This window comes from Eutrema salsugineum, unplaced genomic scaffold, assembly GCF_000478725.1.
Source record: "Eutrema salsugineum unplaced genomic scaffold, Eutsalg1_0 scaffold_12, whole genome shotgun sequence".
Taxonomy (NCBI): domain Eukaryota; kingdom Viridiplantae; phylum Streptophyta; class Magnoliopsida; order Brassicales; family Brassicaceae; genus Eutrema; species Eutrema salsugineum.
Window position 1 is genome coordinate 10,803,802 of NW_006256895.1, and position 25,284 is coordinate 10,829,085.

At 42.1% G+C, this 25,284-nt stretch overlaps 9 protein-coding genes, 1 long non-coding RNA gene and 2 other non-coding genes across 14 annotated transcripts; 5 read left to right on the plus strand and 7 right to left on the minus strand.

The window, feature by feature from the left end:
• The first annotated feature begins 51 nt into the window (after positions 1-51).
• LOC18025561 (pentatricopeptide repeat-containing protein At2g20710, mitochondrial) lies at positions 52-1,834 on the plus strand. Its single transcript, XM_006408945.2, has 2 exons — positions 52-416; positions 525-1,834. Exons 1-2 carry the CDS (start codon positions 144-146, stop codon positions 1,710-1,712), a joined length of 1,461 nt encoding a protein of 486 aa, XP_006409008.1. The 5' UTR covers positions 52-143; the 3' UTR covers positions 1,713-1,834.
• Positions 1,745-3,432, minus strand: LOC18025560 (pentatricopeptide repeat-containing protein At2g20710, mitochondrial). Of its 2 annotated transcripts, none has more exons than XM_006408946.2 (2): positions 3,116-3,432; positions 1,745-2,996 (listed from the first exon to the last, which is right to left on the minus strand). In XM_006408946.2, the coding sequence occupies exons 1-2, from the start codon at positions 3,383-3,385 to the stop codon at positions 1,830-1,832; spliced, it is 1,437 nt and encodes a 478-aa protein (XP_006409009.1). In that variant the 5' UTR covers positions 3,386-3,432; the 3' UTR covers positions 1,745-1,829. The 2 variants fall into 2 exon arrangements, with proteins under 2 accessions (XP_006409009.1, XP_024016070.1); XM_024160302.1 differs by having other exon boundaries at positions 3,108-3,354.
• A 356-nt stretch (positions 3,433-3,788) lies between these two features.
• LOC112089301 lies at positions 3,789-4,915 on the minus strand. Its single transcript, XR_002900939.1, has 2 exons — positions 4,122-4,915; positions 3,789-3,996 (listed from the first exon to the last, which is right to left on the minus strand). It is a non-coding gene; the product is annotated as an uncharacterized LOC112089301 (long non-coding RNA).
• LOC112089635 lies at positions 4,251-4,337 on the minus strand. Its single transcript, XR_002901260.1, has one exon. It is a non-coding gene; the product is annotated as a small nucleolar RNA SNORD34 (small nucleolar RNA).
• Positions 4,398-4,484, minus strand: LOC112089634. Its single transcript, XR_002901259.1, has one exon. It is a non-coding gene; the product is annotated as a small nucleolar RNA SNORD34 (small nucleolar RNA).
• Positions 4,916-6,371: 1,456 nt separating the features above from the next.
• Positions 6,372-8,149, minus strand: LOC18025562. Its single transcript, XM_006408947.2, has 4 exons — positions 7,864-8,149; positions 7,535-7,708; positions 7,049-7,270; positions 6,372-6,945 (listed from the first exon to the last, which is right to left on the minus strand). Exons 1-4 carry the CDS (start codon positions 8,032-8,034, stop codon positions 6,604-6,606), a joined length of 909 nt encoding a protein of 302 aa, XP_006409010.1. The 5' UTR covers positions 8,035-8,149; the 3' UTR covers positions 6,372-6,603.
• An 84-nt stretch (positions 8,150-8,233) lies between these two features.
• LOC18025563 (tetraspanin-19) lies at positions 8,234-9,818 on the plus strand. The gene is given in 6 exon segments (XM_006408948.2): positions 8,234-8,550; positions 8,790-8,889; positions 9,032-9,112; positions 9,222-9,326; positions 9,423-9,599; positions 9,601-9,818. Coding segments are annotated over 6 exon segments (798 nt in total). The 5' UTR covers positions 8,234-8,383; the 3' UTR covers positions 9,769-9,818.
• Positions 9,819-11,640: 1,822 nt separating this feature from the next.
• Positions 11,641-13,297, plus strand: LOC18025564 (expansin-B1). Its single transcript, XM_006408949.2, has 3 exons — positions 11,641-11,921; positions 12,012-12,321; positions 12,619-13,297. The coding sequence occupies exons 1-3, from the start codon at positions 11,744-11,746 to the stop codon at positions 12,950-12,952; spliced, it is 822 nt and encodes a 273-aa protein (XP_006409012.1). The 5' UTR covers positions 11,641-11,743; the 3' UTR covers positions 12,953-13,297.
• Positions 13,298-13,773: 476 nt separating this feature from the next.
• LOC18025565 (clathrin light chain 1) lies at positions 13,774-15,669 on the minus strand. The gene is made up of 3 exons (XM_006408950.2): positions 15,222-15,669; positions 14,645-14,798; positions 13,774-14,567 (listed from the first exon to the last, which is right to left on the minus strand). Exons 1-3 carry the CDS (start codon positions 15,581-15,583, stop codon positions 14,067-14,069), a joined length of 1,017 nt encoding a protein of 338 aa, XP_006409013.1. The 5' UTR covers positions 15,584-15,669; the 3' UTR covers positions 13,774-14,066.
• A 50-nt stretch (positions 15,670-15,719) lies between these two features.
• On the plus strand, positions 15,720-17,816 carry LOC18025566 (lanC-like protein GCL2). Of its 2 annotated transcripts, none has more exons than XM_024160264.1 (6): positions 15,720-16,070; positions 16,169-16,347; positions 16,413-16,524; positions 16,629-16,745; positions 16,846-17,148; positions 17,254-17,816. In XM_024160264.1, the coding sequence occupies exons 1-6, from the start codon at positions 15,918-15,920 to the stop codon at positions 17,590-17,592; spliced, it is 1,203 nt and encodes a 400-aa protein (XP_024016032.1). In that variant the 5' UTR covers positions 15,720-15,917; the 3' UTR covers positions 17,593-17,816. The 2 variants fall into 2 exon arrangements, with proteins under 2 accessions (XP_024016032.1, XP_006409014.1); XM_006408951.2 differs by having other exon boundaries at positions 15,721-16,070; positions 16,831-17,148.
• A 238-nt stretch (positions 17,817-18,054) lies between these two features.
• Positions 18,055-21,103, minus strand: LOC18025567 (external alternative NAD(P)H-ubiquinone oxidoreductase B4, mitochondrial). The gene is made up of 7 exons (XM_006408952.2): positions 20,832-21,103; positions 20,040-20,325; positions 19,487-19,938; positions 19,182-19,401; positions 18,980-19,084; positions 18,618-18,878; positions 18,055-18,508 (listed from the first exon to the last, which is right to left on the minus strand). Exons 1-7 carry the CDS (start codon positions 20,921-20,923, stop codon positions 18,179-18,181), a joined length of 1,746 nt encoding a protein of 581 aa, XP_006409015.1. The 5' UTR covers positions 20,924-21,103; the 3' UTR covers positions 18,055-18,178.
• Positions 21,104-23,009: 1,906 nt separating this feature from the next.
• On the plus strand, positions 23,010-25,049 carry LOC18025568 (probable galacturonosyltransferase 10). Its single transcript, XM_006408953.2, has 2 exons — positions 23,010-23,376; positions 23,454-25,049. Exons 1-2 carry the CDS (start codon positions 23,227-23,229, stop codon positions 24,900-24,902), a joined length of 1,599 nt encoding a protein of 532 aa, XP_006409016.1. The 5' UTR covers positions 23,010-23,226; the 3' UTR covers positions 24,903-25,049.
• Positions 25,050-25,284: the final 235 nt, after the last annotated feature.

Below are 25,284 nucleotides of genomic sequence, written 5' to 3' on the forward strand. Positions count from 1 at the left end.
GTACCCCTGCTAAGTCAAATCCCTCGTATTCGCGAGTAAATTGGAAGAATATCGATTTAAATTTTGATCAGTGAAGAAGACCAAAGAATATTGTTAAACCCTAAACGCTAGCTCTCTGTTTTGATTGAATCAGAGGCCAAAGTATGGAGCATCTTCTTCGTCTTCTTGTTCGACCAAAGGCAAGTCACATTCTCAGAAGTAGCTTCCTTTATCACTCCTCCAGGAGAAGCGTACCCTCGCCGTTGGACCCATACGACACTCTGCAGCGTCGGGTCGCGAGGGCGGGAGATCCCTCGGCTTCGATTGTAAGAGTGTTGGAGGGATGGCTCGAGCAGGGCAATCTGGTCAAGACTTCGGAGCTCCACTCCATCATCAAGATGCTCCGCAAATTCAGCCGTTTCTCCCATGCCCTCCAGGTCTCTCTTCTCTTTCAAAAATTTCCTCTTTTCTTCTTACTCTGTTGTAATGATACAAATCTAATGCTTATAAGGGTTTGTTGTTGTTGTTGTGTTTTATGATGTTAGCTATCGGATTGGATGAGTGAGCATAGAGTTCATGATCTCTCTGAGGGAGATGTGGCGATTCGCCTTGATCTGATTGCCAAAGTTGGTGGCCTGGGAGAAGCAGACAGGTTTTTCGAGAAAATCCCTGTCGAGAGGAGGAGCTACCATCTCTACGGTGCTCTCTTGAACTGCTACGCGAGCAAGAAGGTGCTGCACAAAGCCGAGCAAGTGTTTCAGGAGATGAAAGAGCTCGGGTTCCTCAGAGGCTGCCTCCCATACAACGTGATGCTCAATCTCTACATCAGGAGTGGGAAATACACAATGGTTGAGAAGCTTCTGCGTGAGATGGAGGATGGGAATGTCAAGCCCGACATCTTCACACTGAACACGCGCCTGCATGCTTATTCCGTTGTATCTGATGTAGAGGGAATGGAGAAGTTTCTGATGAGCTGTGAGGCTGACCCTGGACTTGAGCTGGACTGGCGCACTTACGCCGATGCTGCAAACGCCTACATCAAAGCTGGATCCACTGAAAAGGCGCTAGAGACGCTGCGTAAATCGGAGCAGTTGGTTAGTCCTCAGAAAAGAAAGCAAGCCTACGAGGTTCTCATGTCATTCTACGGCGCTGCAGGTAAGAAAGAAGAGGTGTACCGTCTCTGGAGCTTGTACAAGGAGCTGGACGGGTTCTACAACACCGGATACATAAGCGTGATCAGTGCGCTCTTTAAGGTGGATGATATCGAGGGTGTTGAGAAGATTATGGGAGAGTGGGAAGCTGGACACTCGCTGTTCGATACCAGGATCCCGCACTTGTTAATAACTGGTTATTGTAAGAAGGGGATGATGGAGAAGGCGGAGGAAGTAGCAGAGATGGTGGTCCAGGAGACCAGCACATGGGAACGGTTAGCTCTGGGTTACAAGATGGCGGGTGAGATGGAGAAAGCGGTGGAAAGATGGAAGAAGGCGATAGAGGTGAGCCAGCCAGGGTGGAGACCGCACCAGGTTGTGCTGATGAGCTGTGTGGATTATCTAGAGGGTCAAAGAGACATGGAGAGTTTGAGAAAGATTCTGAGACTGCTAAGCGAGCGAGGACACATTTCTTACGATCAACTACTGTACGATATGAACGGAGCTGGACTGGGTTGGAAAATAGTCGATGCAATGGGAAGAAGTCGGTACACTGAGGAAGCACAAAGTAAGAGAATGTAGCCAAACAATAGAGTCTTGAGAGACCATTTGGATAAATCAAATCCAGTTTCATTTCATACATTATAAACTTTTAAGGCCTAATAGATTAATGATGTTAATTATAAATACAAATATTTGTTAGTCATGTCCACCAATGTATCCTCCTCCTCTCATTGCCTCCACCATCTTAAGACTCAATCTGCCTTTATCCATTGCACGAGACACTTGCTCTTGTTTGCTAAGCAGTCTGAGGATGTCAGCTGCACTCTCCATGTCTCTCCGACCCTCAACATACTGCACGCAGGCGTAAGCGGACAGAGCCATGCTGCTCTTTGGGTTCCAGCGGTTGGGCAGCCTCCCCTCCATGGCCTCTGCCACTCTCTTCCTCCTCTCCTCTTCTCTATCGTCCACCAAGTTGTGTAACTTTTCTCTCAAACTCTCCCACTTGCACTCCTTTTTCCCAAGCATGTTCAAAACCTTGTCGGCCTCTTCTTTCACATATCTCTTCCGGTGACCAAAATCCGCCAGACCAAGATCGCCAGCCCCGGTATCCCACTCTTCCATAACCTCGTGAGCGGTGTCGAGATCGCCTTTGGTTGTAAATGCCTTGATGATCTCCGAACATTTAAAGCTGTCAAACGATATCCCGTGGGCCTTGGCCAAGTTCAAGAGACGGATAACGTCTTCTCTTTCGCCTTCTTGACAATACGCAGTCATGAGACATCCATAGATGGTTTCTCTGGAGGCGTCTTCGACTAGTTCCTCGGTCCTACGCAGCAAGGCTAGACCCTTTTCCCTAGACCCTAGTTGTAAGTGAAGGAATGCAGGGAAGAAACATGTGGTCCATGGCTCCATCCTCTTCTCCCACTTGCTTAGAAAATTCTCCATCCCCTCAACGTCTTTGATGGAAGCAATTGCGTAAGAAGATAAGAGCTTGCCAAAGGGTATACCTTCGGGTTCCATATTGTTGTGGTCCATGTCGCGCAGAAGTTTGATGACCATATCGTGATTTTCAGCCTGGTGGTAGAGGAAGAGCATGGTGTTGTATGGTTTAGAGTTGTTTGCAGCAAATCCAAGGTCTCTCATCTTCTGAAACGTGGTCTCGGCTATGCTCAGGGAGCTGTGGGTTTTGCAGGCGTTCAAGAGAGCGCTGTGCACGTAGAAATCCCTCTTCTTCAACGGAATGGTGTCCAAGAATCTGTCAGCTTCTTCAAGACCACGAACTTTGGCAATCAGGAGAAGCCGAATCTCGAAATCCACCGTAGAGAGATTGTACCCTTTTTGGTCACTCATCCACTCCGAAATCTAACACACCACCCAAAGAAAAAGAAGAAGAGAGATTGTTTGATTTATAAAACATAAATATGTATGTATAATTCCAATTGCAGCAGCCTCTCTTCTGAAACCTTAACTTACAAACAAACCTGGAGGGCGTGGGAGAAGCGGTCGACTCGGTGCAGAGAGGTGATGATGCTCCTGAGTTCTGCATGTCTCGCTTGATTTCCGCGTTCGCACCATTCCCGGAGCAAAGGGGTGATGGAGGCCGTTGAACCTGGGACACGCTCGATCCGGCGCTTAAGGGTGTCATGAATTGGATCCGGACAAGGAATGGTCTTCGAGAAATGAAGTAAGGAACACCTGCAAGGAAGGATCCTAAAGAAGCTTCTCAATTGTAGTCGGAGAAGATGCTTCATGTTCAGACACAAACCCCTAGCTTGCTTTTCGCTTCTGTCCCCTTGACGGCAGTAATTTTTTTCCAATTTTCACTAAATAAAATAAAATATACGGTTTGTCTTGCCTTAACCGGAATAAAGTTCGGTTTAAACAAACTCTCCCACATTACTGCTACACGATAATACTCTTGCGTTAATCAATTCGGATTAAAAAAAATATACAAATAGATTTTACCACAATTTCGATATTTGTTACAGTTGAACAGTCGTCAACAAAACATTTAGCTTGCTTTTCCGCGTTAATTGCGTTCGAAGGATTACTGATAGATACAATTTGCACTTTTTAACATTTTCTTGCCTATTTAATCTGCAACAAAGAAATATTCTTTGTGCCAAAATGTTCTACATTTCTGTAGAAAGATACTGAAATTTGAAGCGATTGATAAAAAGCGTACAAAGTTGAGATTAACACAACCACAGGTCCACAGCTTCATAAAAAAATACATATAATCAAACATACAAGGGGAGGCAAGCAGCCACGAGTGCTAACAACACCTCTCTTTTGGGAAGACCACTTCAAGCAGCACACAACATACGTCTATGTATTGACCAGTCCTGATGTGGGCTCAGCACTGTAAAAAAATAGCAAAGTCGTGTTGATATTTGCAGAGACGCAATGACTAGACCCCCACAAAAAAGATAACGAAATAATAAGACTCATGATGAGGCTTCAGAATAGAGTAACTCATTCACTCACTTGTTCAAAGCCCAAAAAAAAGCTTTGATCAGGCAATGTAGGCAAAGATATGAAACATCATCACCAGCCTCCTCCCCAAAACAAAAAACAAAAATACAGAATATATCAAGTCTCTCTAGGAAAACAAAACTAGGCCTCAGAATACATTATTGTAAAAGTTTTATCATTGGTTTACTCAGACAATGTAGGCAATTTTTTGAATCGTCATAGGCCGGGCTTATGAGAGAAAGAAAGATGCTAGACCAAAACTAAAAGACAGGAAAAACATTTTGAGCAATGAGCCTCAGAGTGATTATTATAGTTTATATCTCAGTGGTAAATCAAACAATGTAGGCAAAACTTTTTCAATCATCACTGGCCCAATGATCTAAACCAAGTTCATAAAAAGATTTATAGATAGTAAACACATAGTAAGAAGAATAAAGGTTAGGAACTTGTCAAAGCATAAAAAGACAATTAACTATACAATCAAATATGTTCATCCAGCAGAATCGCCACTCTTTCCATTTAGTTGGATTGGATCAACAAACAAAAAAAAAAGACATAATTTCAAGACAGCATGAAGGAATCAAAAAGAAAAACACAAGTTTGAATCTTCGCTTGTGGTATCGGGAACTGAATGAATAGACCCGATTTTGTGTTTTTCTTCCCTCCGCCTCCTCCCCAAAGAGGTTGTTCTTCTGAAACCCTAGAACGAATCTTTATATGCAACTCGAGTAAAGGCCCATATGTCGGCCCAATAAAAACTCATTGGATTTGGGAATCGGTTCAAAAGTTCAAACCCATTTTAATAATAATAAAAAAAAAATTTACAGCTTTTTCTTCTTAACCTTTCGCTTTACTGTTCATATACATTTTTTTAGTTTTTTTTTTTTTTTTTTTTAAAAAAAAGAAAAATCTGGGTTCATCATCATGTAAGGCAAAGGGGACTTCTCTTTCAATTAAAGCTGGAAGAAAGCTGAAGGAGAGGTAATTTTATCATTTTCAAATCTCGTTATTTTATTATTATGATTGGAAAAATGTATAATTAAAGAAAAATATCTGTAAATTCTTGCTAATTGGTAGATCTCATAATCCAATGAAGAAGAAGGTGTATATATTTTGTAGATATCCAACCAAGTCGAAGAAGATAAGGGATTAAGGGATTGAGAAAAAGAATGAAAGTAGAACACAATTAGTTAATGTCTTAATGAAAAAAGACTTGGAGATAAATATAAAAACGCACAAGTAAAGAGGAAGACAAAACTTAGAATATTAAGGGAATAAGGAAAGAAAGAAAGAAAGAAAGACAAAGATGAGGTTGAGAAGAAGGAAGGAATCAGCGACGAAGGTTCTTGACTTTGGACCATCCCTTCTTGCAAGTTTTTCCGACGACTTTGATACCTTTCTTGAACAGATGCTTCAGCTCCATAGCCCTCATCTTCACCTGATCCTCGAATGCTCCCATCTTCTTCTTCTCCTTCTCCTTTCTTTGGATACCTTTCTCTCTCTCTCTATCTGTCTTCTTCTTCTTCTTTTCTCTCTCTGTTCCTCAGAGGCACCAGAGATGTATTAAAGTTTTGTCTGGGCCATCCTCATCTCTTTATATATATATATATATATATATATATATATATATATCTATCTATCTATCTAAAGAGGATGGGTATACAAGACAGCTATGAATTAAATTTATTCTGAGAAATGTTTATTAATAGAGATAAATGAGGGGAGAGAGAGAGAGATTACACCTAAGCAAAGGCTAAGCTAATCCTGAGTTTGCTTTAATTAACAACTGAATTTTGAATTTTGGGGTTTTAACAAGAATACACCATGGTCTTTGTTGAAAAGAATTCTAAGTATAGGGAGGAGACGTAAAATTTGGTTTTAAGCAGAGTTGCCAAAGGGATTTGTACACGTGGCTGAAAGATGACCGCTGGGAAATCTGATGTGGCTTAGGAGTGTGATTTGGGGGGAAATGGCCAGCTGTGCAATCCTCATCACACGGGACCCACAAATGGACCACATGTTTGCTGCTAATGCTATTGGTCCTCCTCACGACGTTCCATCTCTCTCTTTCCTTTTCACACTTTGCTTGCTTCTCTTCCTTTTGCTTTTGTAATCCTATTTAAAATGCTTTTGATTCCTTCTTTAATCCTGCTTGATTCTTTCTTTTTATGTATAGTATTTGCGTGTCATAGTTAGACAGGTATTTACCCATTAGATATCGTCTTGTATAAGAATCGCAATAATGATGGGAATAAAGCCTTTTCTCCTTCTTGTTAATTAACTTCTCCCTTTCATTTAATTGTAAAGGAGAAGAGATTCTCTCTCTAAAAGGAACAGATCAGCTGCATACACGTACAACAACAAATATATGCACACGGTTTAGACACTGTCTTAACAGAGAGAGAGAGAGAGAGAGAGAGAGATACTATATATTTTGATGACGTAACTGACAAGGGAAATGAATCTCTCTCTGCCTCTCATCCATTGATTAAGGCTAAGAGCGTAGCGTAAGGAGAAGTGTCAAGGCATTGTACAAGGAGTGGACGACCACCGACGAGGCTAACTTCCCTGACCAGCTGTAACATGCACCTAGAACACACCCTATCCCAAAAAGCTGCACCAAATCCTCCCCCGAGAAATGAGCTGCTGCAAATACTCCTGAGCTTATCACAAGTGCCTTCCTCCATTCCATTCTCGACGCTAAGGAGCTCAATAGATACCGTCTGTACACAATCTCCTCTAGCATCGGAGCTACCAAGCAGTATAGTGCAAAACACCCGCTTCTCGACACTTCCCCGCTCGCCATTATCTTCTCCAATTCCGAGTTTTGTACTGCCTGTGAGATATCAACACACATTTGCTTCTGCTTTATACTCTTATGTCAAAAAAATGCTAAATGATATTCATCTTTTAGCAGATATCGTTAACGATATTATGACCTTAGAACCGAAGAGTTGATCAGCTACTAGTGAGGTGAGAAAGATAAATCCCACAAGACATCCTAAACCCATTGCTGAGCCAACCACCCAGTTTCTTCCTTCTCTTGAGTCATTATTACCCTTTAGAAAGTTGATCGATCTACATTCCGGCTTCGCAGTGTTCCTCAGCAGCAAGACTGTCCCTGTTAGTTCTACCATTTGGAGAAAGACAAGTGACAGCACCTGTACATTGTAGCCACACCCCATGAATTTCGAAACGCAAATTCAACTGCAGCATCAAAAGCATACATACGTATATAGAAGAATGACAGAGATGATTGAAGCATATATACGTAAAGCCGCTCTCTTTAAAGTAGCCGATTGCACAAGCATTCATACAGCAATAACTTGTACCCTTTGCTCATCCGTATAGTAAACCATATATGTATATAATAACTTGGCAATACATTCTTGACCTTCCATACAAAAGGAAATGAGAGAACTCACTTGGGTCTGAGGATCAAGAAGCCTTTGGTGGAGTATGCGGGCAACGATGGATAAACCCCCAAAACTGAGAGGGATATGCAGACAGAACATGTAAACAGCCAATGTGCTCCATATGTTCTTCTCTTCCCACGGGATTTCTGATGCCAAAGCCGAGAACCCTCCTTCATTCTCCAACTGTTCAATGTTCCAAAATGCATCGGACACAGTTGAAACATTAACCTTATAAAACTAATAAAAAGGGGACAACTTTTGGAACATTATCCTAATCTAAAACGCATGAGTTTGATTGTAATGCGTCTCATGACTCAATCAAGAGAAAAGTGACGCACCTCGGTGCTTTCCTGTGTGGATTTGCTTTTGAGACAAGAGCATCTGAGAGAAGGTCTGGATCTCAACCGACAAGTGGCAGAGGAGAGACCGCGAAACTCCGAATATCTTCGGAGAAGCCCGTCGGAACCCCAAGCCACCGGCGTGAAGGAAACCCATTGGGACAGAATCATCGCCGCCTTTGACCTGAGAGTCTCCCTTCATTTTTTCCTACAGTAGAAGCAAAGCTGCTTTCAAAGTTACCGTCGTGGATCTGTTTGTTTCCAAACAATTGTGATCTATTGTTTTAGCATAAAGGTGGATTTTTTTTTTTCAACTTTAAGGGTTCTCTATTTTAACCTCCAACCAAAAAAAAAATATTTTCTTTTTGTTAAAAAATACAACTTTCGTGTTTGATTAGATTTACGGATTTAGAAAGGAGAGAAATTTGGGAGCAACACGATTCACAGGTTTTCGATTTCCCTTCTTCCTTCCCCGAGAGAAGACATTTTTTGTGGGTCGTGTCTGGTCTCTGGGCAAAAGATGGTGAGGATGGTGAGGAGTTGCTTACAGTCCATGTTGAAGCTGGTGAATTCCATACTTGGGATGGTTGGGATCGCCATGATCCTTTACGCTGTTTGGCTGATTAGGCAATGGCAAGAACAGATGGGAAATCTCCCCTTCGCTGATTCTGACCACCCCGCTCCTTGGTATTTTCGCTTTCCGTCTTTTCTTTTATGTGCAATCAACCAAATAGGCAGAGACAAGTTCTCATAGATTCTGTGAGCCTGAGGTGTATTATCTGATAGCTGAAAGCTGTTTGGTTATGGAATAGAGCATGTTAGGACTAGTGTTGAGGGGGAAGTTATCATTGTTGTCAATTGTTATGAAATCTGCCATCGCCAATGAAAATTACTGAAGCCAATTTCTGCTTATGATTGAGCTGCAGGTTCATTTATGCATTTCTTGGTCTCGGTGCCATTCTCAGTGTTGTCACTTGTGCCGGGCACATAGCTGCTGAAACCGTTAATGGATGTTGCCTTTACTTGGTAAACTTGTTTTCTTTTGTAAAAGCTTTTCCTGCAACTCGTTCGACAACTAGTAGCATCTACGTTTCCTTTGCTAGTTTCAGCAATCCTTTCTTGTGTTTCTTTATATGTGAATGTTTGTTGGCTCATCGACTGGGTTCAGTATATGGGATTCATCGTTTTGCTCATTATGGTTGAAGGCGGTGTGGTTGCTGATATCTTTCTAAACCGTGACTGGAAGGAGGTACAATGTTCTTCTATCTCTTTTCTTTTGAAAATAAAAAATAAAACATACTCGAGAGGCTCTCGGTAGTCACGTCCATGATCATAATCTTTTAGAAGCTTGCATCCAGGACTTTCCAGAGGATCCAAGTGGTGCTTTCCACCAGTTCTCTAAGTTCATCGAGTCAAACTTCAAGATTTGCAGATGGATAGGTCTCTCTATTGTCTGTGTCCAGGTCTCTTGATAGCTACAAGTCTCTACATTTACTTTGCTTGTAAAATGCTTTGGTTGCGTAATGTTTCAAAGCGTTCTCTTTGTTTATTGGTGGCAGGGGGTATCAGTTCTATTGGCCATGTTGCTCAAAGCTCTTGGACCTCACCGTCATTATGACAGTGACGATGAATACAATGAAAGCACGGTCGCACTCCTACGGGATGCTCGCCAGCCGCCTCCATACGTTGTTGGAGAACCCATTTATGGAGCCAAACCGGAATCTTGGAGGGTCAGGATTAATGAAAGAGCGAACCGGTAAGAGGTGCAGAGCAAGAAGCTCTGAGAAGAAACTGGCAAAGAGTCGCTCTTTCAATGTGCACTTGGGTTTGGCTTCTTTTTTTTTTGCATGTCTCTCTCTCCCTCTTTCATTCCCACTCCAAAGTCCAAACCATTATCTCTTGTAAAATCTTGGATACTATACATTAATTATACATATGGGTGTATTTCAAAATTATATGAAGAGTCCCAATCTCTCTCTCTCTCTCTCTTACTCACACAGTCACACATCCTTCCACAAACATCATTGGGAATGTTGTGATGAGTTGGATCGGTCCTGTATGTACCGGTTCTATAACCAACTGGTTCGAAATAGGATTAGTCGATTTGACCTGGTCCAGGCATTAGTCCTATATTGCTCTCATCAGACCTGAAAGACATGTACAGCATGGCCCATTGGCCCTTATACTAGATGTTGAAGATTCTTTTGTTGGAGTCTTGCTTTAGGTGTTCCAAATTCGTTAAAACAAACAAAAAAAGTGTAAATAAACAATCAAACACCAATATTGGTATTAATGTGATGACTGATGAGTAATCTTGTTGCCTTATGGGGCACATGGGAGAGAGTGTATAAAGTCCAATTGTGTAAAAATGTGAAGAAGGAATTAGTTGAGAATGTGATGTGAACTGTAAGATTCGTATATGAACTGTTTTTATTGATACTCCCTCGTTATCTCATGTGACTTTGTAATTTCATAAAATAATAAAACATCTTTATCTTGTTGTCATTCTCAATAATACAATATACGACTTTTTCCACTTTTGATTAAAGCATCCCCATTACTAATAACGAATTTCGATTTTATTTTATTTTATTGGAGTAATCAATAATATCTTTCAACAGTCTTTGCTAATGCACACACCCATATTCAATCATTTTTGTTTGATTCTATGTAATTCGGACGTCGCATTTTACGTTTCATCTCCAACGTATATGCATACGTATGCTAAGTTGATTAGGTACAATAGTTGACAAGCCTTGGAATTGGATTAGAGTGAGATTTCAATAGATAAAACGATATATAAATCAACATTTCTTATAGTGTAAAATAAATTTTTATTATACCTGCGTCGTTATATTGATTATAAGTTGAAGTGTGACTGACGTTAATATAGCATTTAGTTCCGGAGTGTTATCTAAAAAGAATAACTAACTTTGTTGAAAATATTTGAGAACGTAATTAAGAAGGGTCGTATAATCAAAAGTAGGGGTTGTGGCGTGTAGACTGTAGTCACTACTCACTAGTCATGTGCATGTGCCTTCTGATTTAAATATAAAAAAATATGTAGAGAATGTGCATTACGATTGCAATGTAAAATTATATCAACTGGCTGTATATATATGAAGGCATCATTGAGCTACGGTTGGTTGTTCGTTAAAAAAATTACGAAACTCGAAGACAGTTATGAAAAATAAAACTAGTTGCTTTTTTAATTGTTAAAATGATTTGATGATGCGTTGTGGGCATGAGGTTGGCCAACAAGATTTCGTTTCTCAAACCTTATCGTATGTGTATAATGTCAATGACCCTTCAATCTTGTATTGTGTGTGGTTTTTGTTCTTTCAGAATATGAATAAAAAATGTGGTGCTGTTTTTGTCCTTTACATAATACTAGTAGTAAAATGTGTTAATCACACACAGTCACAGAGGCTAATTGATAAAACTAAAGAAGGGGTCGTTGCCGTATATATAGTATAAGAACAAGAAAAATGTTGCTAGTAATATGTTAAGTAAGTAACTTTTGATTCTTTAGCACAGGCCAAGAAGAATCTTTAACAACGGCCGAATCTTATAATTTGCTGCTGAAGAAACAACACACACGGGGACGGGATCGTGTGGAATCGAGGCTCCTAACTGTCAGAGGGTCCCATCAATGGCACTCAAGGCCACCACATCAAAAAAAAAAAAAAAAAAAAAAAAAAAAAAAAAAAAAAAAAAGAAGGGCAAAGGCAAAGGCAAAGGCTTCTCCTTTATCTCAAAATCTATATTTAACCAACCAACATCGTTTCTTACTACACACACACACTCTCTCTTTCTCTCACGCATAGTCCACTTTTCTTCAATTTGATTTTTTTGGTCGGGATAGGTATCGCCGGTGGAAATGCAGCTCCTTCCGGCCATCCTAACGACTCTCTGCCTCGTCTTCTTCTTGCAGCTGCTTCGAGGAGGAGGCGCCTCTGCCTCCGTCCCTACTCGCTCTACTCGCCGCGTGGCAGCCCCTCATTGGCTCCCCGCCACCGCCACCTGGTACGGAAGTCCCGAGGGAGACGGCAGCAGCGGTAAAATTGATTAAGACACAACTGATAAAATTAAGAAAGAGTTATATATATATATAGGCAAATTTGTTTTATTTCGAAATAATAATGCAGGAGGAGCGTGCGGGTACGGGTCGCTGGTGGACGTGAAGCCGTTGAAGGCAAGAGTGGGAGCGGTGAGTCCGGTGCTGTTCAAGAGCGGCGAAGGATGCGGCGCTTGCTACAAGGTCAGGTGCCTCGACAAGACCATCTGCTCCAAGAGACCCGTCACCATCATCGTCACCGACCAGTCTCCTTCTGGACCATCCGCTCGTGCCAACCACACTCACTTCGACCTCAGCGGCGCCGCCTTTGGTCATTTGGCTATTCCCGGCCATTCCCGCCTCATCCGCAACCGCGGCCTCATCTCCCTCCTCTACCGCCGGTACGTTGCCTTCTTTTTCTTTTCTTTTTTTTTTTTGGTCTTAATTTGCGCTAAAATATAACCAACAACAACTTATCCATCATTGCTAATGAGTCCATCGATCATATTCTGTGCATTGGGAGGAGTAAACATATAATTTTTAACTTTAACGGCGTTCTTGTTTTCGATGGTCCCATAGTTTGACCGTTGACTAAATATCACTACATGACACACCCTCTCCATCTCTGACACACAATTGTCGTCTGTCTGTCGATTAATTTATGATATTTGCTAAATTTGGTTTTGTACCAAAAACAGGACTGCATGCAAATACAGAGGGAAGAACATAGCGTTCCATGTGAACGCAGGATCAACTGCTTATTGGTTATCTCTTCTCATCGAGTATGAAGACGGAGAAGGTGACATTGGCTCTATGCACATTCGTCAGGCAGGCTCCAAGGACTGGATACCCATGAAGCACATTTGGGGAGCCAACTGGTGCATCGTCGGAGGTCCTCTCAAGGGACCGTTATCAGTCAAGCTCACCACTCTGTCCAATCACAAAACGCTCTCCGCCACCGACGTCATCCCCAAAAACTGGGTCCCCAAAGCTACTTACACCTCCCGCCTCAACTTCTCCCCTGTCCTCTAACCAATTTCTAAGCTTTTCCCCTGTTCTCTGTCTTCACTTCCACTTTTTTTTTTGGTTATTGGGAGAGAGAAACAGAGAGCTAGGACAATGAGTAAGTGAGTGAGAGAGAGAGAGAGAGAGAGAGAGAGAGAGCGAGAGAGGATGGATAGCAAACAGAATCCAATCCCTTTCCTCTCTTCATTTTTTGTTTTGTTTGGAGTTGTGTATGTGTCGGTGAGTTTAGCCATCTCCAAAGTAAGAGGGAGAGAGCTTGATTGTGTGACTAATTACTACTTACTAGTCTCGTGGTTCTTTTTCTCCTTCTAAACCTTGTAAAAGGCGATAGGAGTATCTATATAATAATGTCAGTTTATATAATAAGAGAAACTACAAAATGCAGATATAATAACAATAATAATAAGCTATATGCAAATCTCATTCCTTTCTCTTCCAGCTCTTTTGTCTACCCCACTCCCTCTCTAGTCTAATGAGAACAGCTTGGCGACTCTTTCAGTGTAAAATAATATATATCTCTCAAATGTGTTCACTTCTTTACGAGGACAGGCATATTCATTCTCTTAACATGTTCGTTCGTTCGTACACACCTTAAGAGTGTCTGTAAAGAGAAGAGACGAAAACATAACTGGACCTCACCATCACATGCACCCACGTGTCCCATTATCTTCCCTAAACCCTCTCAAGCCACTACTAGGCGACAATAATGACGTAAAGATGGTTCACATGGCACACAAACACGACACACTCTCTTACCACCAAACTATTGCAAAAAACAACGGATGCCACAATCATTTTTACATGATTCATCCAACAGCCTGTACTTGCCAAAGTCTTATAAACGTAAAAATACGTGGAAGCAAAATGATTTAACGTGAACAATCATCCCATACAATATTCCCAAATTTTGCAGAATAAAAAAAAAATGATAATAAAAAAAAAAAAATCAAAAACCAAAAACAAAGGACTAATATTCTCTCTCCAGAAGAGGAAATGGTGTGCCTCCAAATAGAAAGCTTCTATGTGTGCACAATACTTACCTCTTCTTATTATGCCCGCAGCTACCGTGACTTCAATACCAATTTATCCCCCGACAATAATACTAACACACCCTTCTCCTTCATTCCGCCTTGGCTCCCTCAGCCTCAGCCTCAGCCTCAGCCACAGCCACAGGTTTCTCCCCCTCTCCCGCGGCAGCAGCAGCCTCAGGCTTCGCTGTTTCAGCACTTGCGTCTTTCGCAGGTGAAGCAGGTTTCTCCTCTGCAGCCTTTGTCTCCGCCGCAGGTTTTCCATCTTTTATATCCTTGGCGTCTTTCCCACCTTTTGCATCTTTGCCTTCTTTGTTGGCATCCTTCCCATCTTTGGCTGGCGGCGGAGGAGGCATCATGTGGGGCGGTGGATTTGTCTTGAGCTTCAAGAATATCTGCCTCATTCTACTTAGATCAGTCGGCTTCCCAGGTTTAGGACCCTGGATAACCATCACTGATGGCTTCTTGTCCGGATCCTTTTTCCCTCTCTTCTTCTCAATGTTGGGAACCTCACGCGGGATCAGCTCTGCAATTGCTTTCCAGTAATGCTTGTCAACTTCTTTGTGGAACTTCTCTTGGTTAGCCCAGTACAGCTGCAAGAGAGGCAAAAACTCTCACACACAAGTTTACAAGGGATCTCACGTTGGCTGCAGTTGTTGTGTATTCTTACCTTCTCCCTCTCGCGGTTATCAGCCTTGTTGGTCTCGATGTTCTTCTCCCTTTTCTCATAGAAGGCCTTCTTGTATTCTTCTGCTTCAGCTATGATCTGATTCCGCATCTCCTTCTCTTTCTTTTCCTTCTCCTCAAGGTGGATGGCGTTTTGACTGGACCAATGGGTGCCAATACTATCAGTTCACACACTGCGAGATTCTTTCATATTTGCTGAACAAGAAAAGCATGGTGGTTCCACTCTATCTCATTCGGAGATTGACACATGACAAAAGAAGATGATAGCTACAACAGCACATATGTTCTTTCTTAATACTAATTACATCAAAGAGGCTTGCAATCGAGCAACTTGTATTTTTCTTCAAATGCATATTTGCTTTCGCTGAATCAAGAGCACATCCTTAATACTAGCTTTTTTTATAGTCGAATTACGGAAGAGCGCATAATCAAATCGATGCTTGAATGATTAAAGTCGAGAAGCTAAGAAGGCACTGGTTATCTACCATAGTCGCAAACAATCAGAGATCTAGCCCTACTTGCATAAGAGGGAATAAATAAAAGGGGAATAGAAGACTGACCGGCGCCACTCACGGCGTTGGAAACCCTCCTCGCGCATCTCGTTTGGATCTGGAAGAACGGGTCCGTCGGAGGCGAAGATCGCGTCGCCGGTGCCGCCGTTGGCATCGTTCACGGAAGACTCGAAAGGCGAGGAGAAGTCATGGTTGGGGGAGGAAGCAGGAAAGCCGTAGCCGTTAGGGGAGGCAGGATTCTCAGATCCATAAGCTCCATCTCCGTTGTTGAAGGAGGAGAAGCCGCCTGAGGGAGGTTGAGTGGGAGGTGGCGGGGCTTCGGAGAAATTGTCGTAGCTCATGAATGAATCATCGTGTTCGGACGGAGAATGGGTCTGAGCCGGGAAATCTCCGTCATCAAAAGTCGCCATCTCCGAGATCACACAGATTCTCTCGTCTTAGACACTTTTTTAGAATATGATCGCTGGTTTGATTCAGAACAACGGAACAAGAGAAGAAAAAAAAAAGAGAAGGGCTTACGGAGCCTTAAACGTCGTCGTTACCAAGTATTGCGTAGATCTGATTTTTTTACATTTCTTTTCTCATTAGAAAAGGGCACGTTGACCACAACGTGTAACCAACTCACCGAACCGATCGTCTCAACGGTGTCGTTTTCCTCCTCCGCTCCTGTCCTTCTAGAAAGCTAAACATTTTCTCCGATAATGGTTTTTGGAGAGCTAAACACAAAACAAAAGAGACACGAAGATGGCTGATCGGTTCTTCGACAATGTGATGCCCGACTTCGTGAGGGAGACAGAAAGTGAAGCCGGAGGAGACTCGCTCACGAATCTTCTTGCTATGCCCTACTCTTCTCTCTCGCAGCTGCTCAAACGGTCCGCTTTGGATCTTAAAGAAACCGTACTCTCGCCAAGATGTCTTTTTTTATAGATTTAATTGGGTTGCTCACCAAGTGTTAATTGCTCTGGAAATGCATTTTTTTTTGTTTTGTCTCTCAGGTAGTGATGGAAACTTGGGGTTTCAGTGGGCAGCTTGTTCAGGACTTCACTCTTTACTCGGGAGCCCTTGGAGCTGCGTTTCTACTCTTTAGAGCTTATCAGGTGACTGGCAACGCCAACGACCTTTCCCTCTGCTTGCAAATCGTCAAGGCTTGTGATGCTGCTTCTGCCTCCTCAGGGTACTACCCTCTTCCTTGTCCCAAGTGCTTTGGATTGTTGTTGAGAGTATGCTTCTGGTTCATAGGGATGTAACTTTTATCTGTGGCCGAACCGGAGTTTTTGGTCTCGGCGCTGCTGCTGCCAAGCGTTCTGGTGACCAAGAGTTGCTCAATTACTATTTGGCACAGTTCCGTCAGGTTTGCTTCTCCTCTTTGATCTTGGTCCGTTTTTATATTTTTTTTTCATTACAATTATGTGATTGAATCGAGCTTTTTTTTTGGTTTTGTTTTTTAACCAAAAGATTAGACTATCTAGCGAGATTCCTAACGAGTTGTTATACGGAAGAGTTGGTTATCTATGGGCTTGTCTTTTCGTCAACAAATATGTTGGCGCAGAAACGTTGCCTTCAGCTACCATTGTAAGTGCAGTTCTTGGGATGATACAGCGACTGATGAGTGAGTCGCCTTATAATTTTTTAATGACTAAGAAGACTCAGTGTGCAGCGCCAAGTTGCTCAGGAGATTATCCAGCAAGGACGATCCATGGCTAAGAATGGAAGCTCGCCGCTTATGTTTGAATGGTACGGCGAAAGGTACTTGGGTGCAGCACATGGGCTTGCTGGTATTATGCACGTTTTGATGCATGTTCAGCTGAAGCCAGACGAGGCTGAGGATGTGAAGGGAACCCTTAAGTATATGATCAAGAGCCGGTTTCCAAGTGGAAATTACGCTGCCAGTGAAGAGGATAGGAGAAGAGACCTTCTTGTGCACTGGTGTCATGGAGCTCCTGGGATTGCCCTCACGCTTGTGAAGGCTGCTGAGGTGATGATTGATGATGCCTTTTTTTTTTAAGTCAGAATATCTGTTTTCTTTCTAAAATTGCTTTCTAGACATCTTTGGTCTGTGGCAAATGAAAACAAAACACAGGTTTTTAAAGAGAGAGAGTTTCTGGAAGCGGCTGCAGCTGCAGCAGAGGTGGTGTGGAACCGTGGATTGCTCAAGCGGGTGGGGATCTGTCATGGAATAAGTGGGAATGCATATGTTTTTCTCTCCCTTTATAGAGCTACGGGAAGGAGCGAGTATCTGTACCGTGCAAAAGCCTTTGCCAGCTTCCTGCTTGATAGAGCCCACAAGCTACTCTCAAAAGGAGATATGCACGGAGGTGATAGTCCTTATTCCTTGTTTGAAGGCGTTGGAGGCATGGCCTGTCTCTTCCTCGACATGGTCGACCCATTTCAGGCCAGGTTCCCAGGTTACGAGCTTTAAGCTTTTTAGATCGATAAACATCTTTGTAACTCGAATCCCTCTCTCTATTTATAGAGTAGACACAAGGGCAGAGAGAGTTTGTTTAGTGCAAGCAAAATGTTGTTGTTGTTATTGTCGTTTGGTGGTGAAATGGTTATCGTTTATTGTCTAATGAAACTGTGCGGAGATCTGTCTGTAAACTCTTTGACTATATGAATGTTAGCACTTCGCACGAGTGTGAAAAACAGAGCAGTTTTCTTTCTGCCTCTTCTGTATTTTGCCCAATTAGTTAGGACACTGGAACGCAAGGAATGTGACAAATGTAGAATAGTGTGGTGAAGTCTTGTTGATTATGGTTTAAGAAATATATATATGCTTCGTGTTCAGAGCACAATCTTCGAATACATACATAAAGAACTGAGAAGATATGGATCAAAATTTTCATTGTCATCCTTGCTTTTTGCGTTGGTAAAGAAAAGACAAGATGAATTAGATGAGTAGTGTAATCATGGGCTCCAAAATAACAACAACAACAAAACCAGCAAGCAGGCAAATATAAGAAATCGTAGAAAAAGGGGAGCAAAATTGGGGACAAGGAGGAGGAAGCTTAGATGCTGCTCGAGTCACGGCCAAAGACAAAGCGTCGAGCCCAGTCAGAGACGACGAGCATCCTTGTGCGCCAGCTCACAAGTTTGCTGGCGTAGACAGAGTACCAAAGCCACTGGGTGCTGTGTCCAATGGAGACCCAATCCCCTGGCAGCTCAGCTGCTGTCTGTTCCCCTCCCAGCGGAGCAAACGATCCAAAATGTCTGTACCTGAATGGTTGGAACCGGTGCCGACCCTCTCCTCTGAACCTCAGTGGGCCCTCTGGCTTCTCCTCACATTTCTCCATTCTGTTGAAGCACTTTGCAAGGTACTTCCCTTGTTGTGATGCAACCTTATTTTTCAACAATCAACAAAAACAAAATAAGAAAGAAAGATAGAGAGAGTTAAGTAACATCCTGTTTCTATTGTTTTGGAATTGGTGTACAAGAGAGAAGCTCCACCTGTGCAGTTGGTGGAAGATTCTTCATCTGGGAATCGACCTCAGAGAGGGCTTGCTTAAAATTTTCGATATCGACTTCTGTGTCCTCGCCATTCGCACTCTTGAGCAAGTTTGCAATGTTCCTCAGCTTCTTCTTCTTCAAGTAGAGCTCCACCTGAGGGTACCTTTGGCATATGTCTTTCACCACACCATTGAACTCTTTTTTGTTCAAAGTTCCTGTCTTTCCCTTGTCTGCTTTGCTGAATATTTCAGCTATGTCTTCCTGTTTATTCACCAAGATCGACAACAAATTAAAAAAAAAAACTCACTCGTCTTGAGATATGACACAACGCAAGGTATATGAACGAGGTGTTGAGGTGGTACCATGACTCTGCGTTGGTTGATGGTTGCAGTGTCACCTAAAGCATAGACACTGTCGCATCCCTCCACTCTAAGCCATTCGTCGGTTGCCAAGACACGCCTCTGCCCCTGTAACCATATATTCAGAACGCAACAATCTAGTTAGGTCGACTGTGGACAAGACCAAATGATTGCAAAGTCTTGATTTCAGAAAACGTAATCTAACCTGACCAATCTGTTGCATAAAGTCCCTGATGACAGGACGCGACCCAATTCCTGTTGACCACACAACCATACCATAAGGTTCAGAGACAATTTTGCCAGTTTCTCTTTCCTTTGTGGATATCTCATCAGCAGTCACCCCCACAACCATGGACCCTGTCTTCAAATCAATGCCGTCTCGCTGGAACTTTTCCTCAGCAAAAGCAGTGATCCTCTTATCAAACCTGAAGGAGAGTTGGAGCTAATTGGTAAGAGCAGCAGATTAATGAAGCTGCCAAAAGTTAAAACTTTGATTGGAAGGAAACTCACATGTTTAGGATGTGGTCGCCTGCTTCAAGAAGAGTGATTCTTGTGAACTCTTGGACCTTTGGGTATATCTTAGCAACATCCTCGACTAAGAAATCATGGAGCTCTGCTGAGAACTCGACCCCAGTGGGTCCACCACCAACCACAACGAAATGCAGAATCTTTTTCCTCTCTTCTTCGTTTAGATCGGGAAGAGAGGCTCTCTCGAAACAGTCGATGACTGACTTACGGATTTTGAGAGCATCATCAGCTTCCTTGAGGAAATGGGCATGTTCCTCAACTCCAGGGGTGTTGAATGTGTTAGGCTTAGCTCCAACAGCTATGACTAGAATGTCGTAATCCATGTCAAACTCCGTTGTGCCCTTAAGGCTTGAGCCATCCTTAGACCGGCAATGGATTTTCTTGTTAGATGCATCAATCTTGACACACTCTGCCTCTTTGTATTCAAATCCTTTCTGAGATGTTTAATAGTCTAGGTTCAAAATCAGAAAAGCCCCCAAAAAAAAACATGTAAATTAAGGTAATTAATAAATATAAGAGAGAAAGAGAGAGAGACCTTGCGCATAAGGCCACGGATGGGTTCAACAATGCTACGGGCTTCGACAGTGCCATTGGTAACACTTGGCAAGAGAGGAGTGAAGAGGAAGAAGTTGCGAGGAGAGACAACTTGAACATCGTAATTAGGGTTGTTGAGGTAATTTAAGAAGCTGTAGCCGCTCCAGCCACTCCCAAGAACGACCACTTTCTTCTTCCTGATTTGTTGGCCATCTGAATGAGTAGCGTCTGTGACTAAGACACGCTTCAATGGACTCGAGTCCGAATACGCCAGCAGACCGCCACCGCTGCACACAACAACATTCATACATGAAACGACAAAAAGGTCAGAGAGAGAGACGTCAAGGATAGAAAACAAAATCAATGTCAGAAATTCTCAAAGATTTCTTTGAAACAGGATGTCATGAACTACGTTACCCAAAAAAAAAAAAAATTGGATCTGAACTGAAAAAACAAAATGAAGCTTTGTGTGTTTAGAGCTGGTGTATATGCGTATGGTCGAAAATATCACAAGGAAGAGGCAAAAAGAAGAAATAAAAAAAAGGAACTTTCAGCGATGAATTCGGATTCGTGCATATATATATTCTGATGTGGAGAGGTTGAAAATATCATATAAGACTAGTAATAATATTTCATGGACAAAAAAAAAGAAGACTAATTTTTGGAGGAAAAATTAAGACAAGAGTCAAAGCATATATATGTATATTCATGGTAATTATAAAAAGAAGAAGATGAACGGAATGGTGCAGCTAGCCAGCAGATCTGAAAGCAAAATGAAGAGGAGGATTCAGACCTGAAAGTACTAAGAACAAGAAGCTTTGAAGCAGAAGGGTTAGCCTTAAAGAAGGTAAAAGCTCTCTCATAGAAGCTATGGAAAGAAGTCATGACGATGATGTTTCTGCAAGTTTCTCAGATCCAAATCAAACAAAGGCGAGAGAGAGAGAGAGAGAGCTCTCTATATTTAAAGAAGAGAGGCTGCGAATGTGAATATGCAGAAATGGAAAGTATCAAAACCTACGCTTTTTAAGGGTACGTGAGAGAGAGGCCGGCGACACACACACACCCCAACAAAACCCAAAAAAAAAAAAGGAAAAAGAAAAAAAAGAAAAAAGACAGTGAGGTATATAGGAAAATTGGAGTAACTCCCCAAGTAAAATTTAGGAATATTTCATCATTTTAGTAATATTCGTCTGGGGACCCACTAAACAACAGCGCATATTTTTTTATGGTTTGACTTGGAGACTTTTTATTTAACAAATTATATGTTCCGCGTTCCCTGGAGATTTCCTTTTTGTTTTTTTCTTTTCACGAATTACTGTTCGATTTGATTTTTTTTTTTTTTTGCATTGGTCATTTTTTTTCTTTTGCTAGAAATTAGTCATTCCTTAGGAAACAATTTGTAATATATATCGAATTCAGTGAATCACATAGTATAACAGATTAGTAATTGAATTAACATGTTTTTAAAAAGTATTGTAACTAAATAATATACGAAATTTGAAGTTTCTAACATTTATTCATTTATGTTATAGTACATATTACAGCTCGTACCATTTAATAACTTGCTAGTACAACGGAAGCTACAAAAGTAATTTCCCATCCTTCAGTTATTACACTACATTATTAGTTAAAAAAAAATTGTTTCACTTTATTTGGTTTTTTTTCCAGGTCTCTTTAGGCACAAAGTTAAATTAATTCAATGTTGTTTTTTGGTATGACCATATTTATATGTTTTATTACGTTTAAATCAACAATTCAAGTTCATTTATATCATTTACACATTCGAGTAGTGGCTACCAACGGAAAGCTCATGCGTTTCAGTTCATTCAAGTGTTAAAAAGACAATTCCAATTCAGCGGCTTGTCCCTTTGTGAAAGAAATATATTAGGGAGAAAACATTTAGAGACAAGGACTTACTTTGATGCAAAATTCGTCTTTGTGAGATCTATCTTTACATGTTAAATCCCATAGCGCAAAACATCCATCTCTAGAACCAGAGACAAGAAAATGAGCAAACAGCAAGAGTTAGAGCTTATTTTGATCAGTTAGTAAACCTTTTTTTGGTCGAACGATCAGTTAGTAAACCAGGAAGAGAAATATATGCAAGAAACTAATCAGAATTGGTTGGATGTGAGAATACATTGATTTCACAGTTGCTGTCTGTCCTAGAAGGACTCCAGCTAGAGCACACCTACTCTCCTCATTCCTCAACATCCCATACTTTTAATCTGCATCTACGTTGATAGAGAAGTTGGAGTCATGAGGACACAAACTCGTCAATTAAAAGATTTGGGTCACTATACTTTTGTAATATCTCCCTGCACTTTTGAATCCATAAAATGTCAAAGACCTCATTAATTATAAATGTCACGGAATCTGGCGATATTCTCTACTACACATATATTCCATTTGAGACACAACACAAATCAGTAATTACAATTTAGCCATATAAACAATGAAAGTTACCTTCTTTCACTTGTTCAGAGTGTGAGATTGTCCAGGCAAGTGCAGGAACCACGTAGAGTAGAAACCCCAAGAGGGTGCTCGAGTAATGGAATCGGAAACACCCGCATGAAATATTTGGCGGCCGCAGAAACAACCAGGAGAGTCAGAGATTTTCCGACAAAAGAGAAACCGGCGAGCAGTTTCAAGCCTTCAAATGTCTTAGGCCACTCTTACAAAAAGCCTTTGGCCGTTTTTACAATCCGCTAGACATCTAAGTACATCCATAAATATACATTTCTTCAAAAAAGTTTCAACATTTCTCACAAAAGTCTCGTCATTTCAGGCAATTGTTTTTGCTCCGGGCGAGAGAGAGGGGAAGAGAAGAAGACAGAGAGAAAGAAATAGAAAGGAGAGGGTACATATGTCATTTGCTTTTCTCTTAATTAATTAAATCAAAATTCAATTGTTAGCAGCCCCAGCCTTAATGTATGAGAGAATAATGAATGAATTAAATTGAATTGAATCAAGGTGATTCGTTCGAGGGTTTTCTTTTTTTTTTTTTGGGTTTCCCAAGCGAATTCAGAATAGATCGACAAAAGAAAGGAGGAGAGTGGTCGCTTGAGCTCAGATCCGAGTTTAGTAACCAACACTAAGTCCGATTCCGAAATCAAATCAATTCATCAGTGAAATCAGATCAGATCTGAGTATCTGACTCTCTAAAAGTTTAGTGTTTTGAGTTAGTAATGAGGAGGAGAGGGTCGGAATTCCGGAGGTCGGGGAGGAGGAAGATGTCGAATGTGGTGTGGTGGCTTCTCTGTGGGGTTGTGGTTTTGCTCTTCATCCTCATTCTCTCCAAGGCTGGTCAGATTGAGCCAAGGCCCTCTATTCCCAAGGTCTTCTTCTTCTTCCTCTTCCTCTTCTTACTTTATTATTCCCTCTAAATAAACTCAAAGAAGTTTGTGCATTGCAGCGGCGTTTCCGTCATGACAAGTTCGTGGAGGGCATGAACATGACTGAGGAAATGCTTAGCCCGACCTCCGTTGCTCGCCAAGTTAACGACCAGATTGCTCTCGCCAAGGCCTTTGTTGTCATCGCCAAAGAAAGCAAAAACCTTCAGTTCGCTTGGGACCTTAGCGCCCAGATCCGTCAATCCCAGCTTCTTCTCTCCACTGCTGCCACCTCCAGACGACCTCTCACCCTGCTTGACTCCGAGCCTACCATCCGTGACATGGCCGTCTTGCTCTACCAAGCCCAGCAGCTTCACTACGACAGCGCCACCATGATCATGAGGCTCAAGGCCACTTCTCACTCCCTCCAAGAGCAGGTTAGCTCCCTCAACGACAAGAGCTCCAAGTATGGCCAGATTGCTGCCGAGGAAGTGCCCAAGAGTCTTTACTGCCTCGGCGTTCGCCTCACTACCGAGTGGTTTCAGAACTCCGACTTACAGACAAGGCTCAGGGACACTAGCCATGTACTCACTGACAACAGTCTCTACCACTTCTGTGTCTTCTCCGATAACATCATTGCCACCTCCGTTGTGGTCAATTCCACTGCTCTCAACTCCAAGTCCCCCGAGAAAGTCGTCTTTCATCTTGTCACTAACGAGATCAACTACGCTGCTATGAAGGCCTGGTTCTCCCTCAACGCGGACAACCTCCGAGGAGTCACTGTCGACGTTCAGAAATTTGAGGATTTCAAATGGCTTAATGCTTCCTATGTTCCTGTCCTCAAGCAGCTGCAGGACTCTGACACGCAGAGCTACTATTTCTCTGGCCACAACGACGATGGACGCACGCCAATCAAATTCAGAAACCCCAAGTACCTCTCGATGCTCAACCATCTCAGGTTCTACATCCCTCAAGTGTTTCCTGCGCTCAAGAAAGTGGTCTTTCTTGATGATGACGTTGTTGTTCAGAAGGACCTTTCCGCTCTCTTCTCGATCGATCTCAACAGGAATGTGAACGGCGCTGTTGAGACATGCATGGAGACTTTCCACCGTTACCACAAGTACTTGAACTATTCCCATCCTCTGATCCGCTCCCACTTCGATCCAGATGCGTGTGGGTGGGCGTTTGGGATGAACGTCTTTGATTTAGTTGAGTGGAGGAAGAGGAATGTCACCGGCATATACCACTACTGGCAAGAAAAGAACGTGGACCGGACCTTATGGAAACTTGGGACACTGCCTCCAGGTCTTCTGACATTTTACGGGCTAACAGAGGCACTAGAGGCATCGTGGCATATCCTGGGACTGGGATACACCAATGTGGATGCTCGTGTCATTGAGAAGGGAGCTGTTCTTCACTTCAATGGCAACTTAAAGCCGTGGTTGAAGATCGGGATTGAGAAGTACAAACCTTTGTGGGAGAAATACGTTGATTACAGTCACCCTTTTATGCAACAATGCAATTTTCAGTGATAAATCGTAGAGTTCATAGTTTTACTTCCTCTTCTAGACAGCCGGCCATGTCTTTTCCACATTTTGGTTACAGAGACTAGAGTTTTGTATGCTCAAGCACCAAATCACTTATTGTATGTTGTGAATGTGATATTCAGATTCAATGAAGGATCAGCTGTTCTCTGCCTGTGTACAATAATATATTGATACGAAGACAAACAAACAAACAAGAAAAAGGATCTTTGCTTCAGATTAAGCTTTAACTGAATAACCGTAAACCCTATAATTCTGGCGGCCAGTGGGGAAACCAACTCATCTATTGAGCCGCCACTTTCAAAAGTTTGTTTCTTTTTTTGTAAAAAAAAGTCTAAAAGATTCTCTCTGTATCCTCTAATAAGATTTT

Coding starts and splice junctions, on each gene's coding strand:
- LOC18025565 (XM_006408950.2), bottom strand. CDS start 15,583: ATGGCGACTTTTGATGACGGAGATTTCCCGGCTCAGACCCATTCTCCG. Junction 14,799..15,221: donor CAACGCCGTGAGTGGCGCCG/GTCAGTCTTCTA, acceptor CCATTGGTCCAG/TCAAAACGCCATCCACCTTG. Junction 14,568..14,644: donor ATAACCGCGAGAGGGAGAAG/GTAAGAATACAC, acceptor CCTCTCTTGCAG/CTGTACTGGGCTAACCAAGA.
- LOC18025560 (XM_006408946.2), bottom strand. CDS start 3,385: ATGAAGCATCTTCTCCGACTACAATTGAGAAGCTTCTTTAGGATCCTT. Junction 2,997..3,115: donor GCTTCTCCCACGCCCTCCAG/GTTTGTTTGTAA, acceptor GTGGTGTGTTAG/ATTTCGGAGTGGATGAGTGA.
- LOC18025568 (XM_006408953.2), top strand. CDS start 23,227: ATGAGGAGGAGAGGGTCGGAATTCCGGAGGTCGGGGAGGAGGAAGATG. Junction 23,377..23,453: donor CAAGGCCCTCTATTCCCAAG/GTCTTCTTCTTC, acceptor TGTGCATTGCAG/CGGCGTTTCCGTCATGACAA.
- LOC18025566 (XM_006408951.2), top strand. CDS start 15,918: ATGGCTGATCGGTTCTTCGACAATGTGATGCCCGACTTCGTGAGGGAG. Junction 16,071..16,168: donor CTTTGGATCTTAAAGAAACC/GTACTCTCGCCA, acceptor TTTGTCTCTCAG/GTAGTGATGGAAACTTGGGG. Junction 17,149..17,253: donor CGCTTGTGAAGGCTGCTGAG/GTGATGATTGAT, acceptor AACAAAACACAG/GTTTTTAAAGAGAGAGAGTT.
- LOC18025562 (XM_006408947.2), bottom strand. CDS start 8,034: ATGATTCTGTCCCAATGGGTTTCCTTCACGCCGGTGGCTTGGGGTTCC. Junction 7,709..7,863: donor CCACACAGGAAAGCACCGAG/GTGCGTCACTTT, acceptor AACATTGAACAG/TTGGAGAATGAAGGAGGGTT. Junction 7,271..7,534: donor TTCTTGATCCTCAGACCCAA/GTGAGTTCTCTC, acceptor TACAATGTACAG/GTGCTGTCACTTGTCTTTCT.
- LOC18025567 (XM_006408952.2), bottom strand. CDS start 20,923: ATGACTTCTTTCCATAGCTTCTATGAGAGAGCTTTTACCTTCTTTAAG. Junction 19,085..19,181: donor TTATGCAACAGATTGGTCAG/GTTAGATTACGT, acceptor ATATGGTTACAG/GGGCAGAGGCGTGTCTTGGC. Junction 18,879..18,979: donor TCAACCAACGCAGAGTCATG/GTACCACCTCAA, acceptor GTGAATAAACAG/GAAGACATAGCTGAAATATT.
- LOC18025561 (XM_006408945.2), top strand. CDS start 144: ATGGAGCATCTTCTTCGTCTTCTTGTTCGACCAAAGGCAAGTCACATT. Junction 417..524: donor GTTTCTCCCATGCCCTCCAG/GTCTCTCTTCTC, acceptor TTATGATGTTAG/CTATCGGATTGGATGAGTGA.
- LOC18025564 (XM_006408949.2), top strand. CDS start 11,744: ATGCAGCTCCTTCCGGCCATCCTAACGACTCTCTGCCTCGTCTTCTTC. Junction 11,922..12,011: donor CGAGGGAGACGGCAGCAGCG/GTAAAATTGATT, acceptor ATAATAATGCAG/GAGGAGCGTGCGGGTACGGG. Junction 12,322..12,618: donor ATCTCCCTCCTCTACCGCCG/GTACGTTGCCTT, acceptor TACCAAAAACAG/GACTGCATGCAAATACAGAG.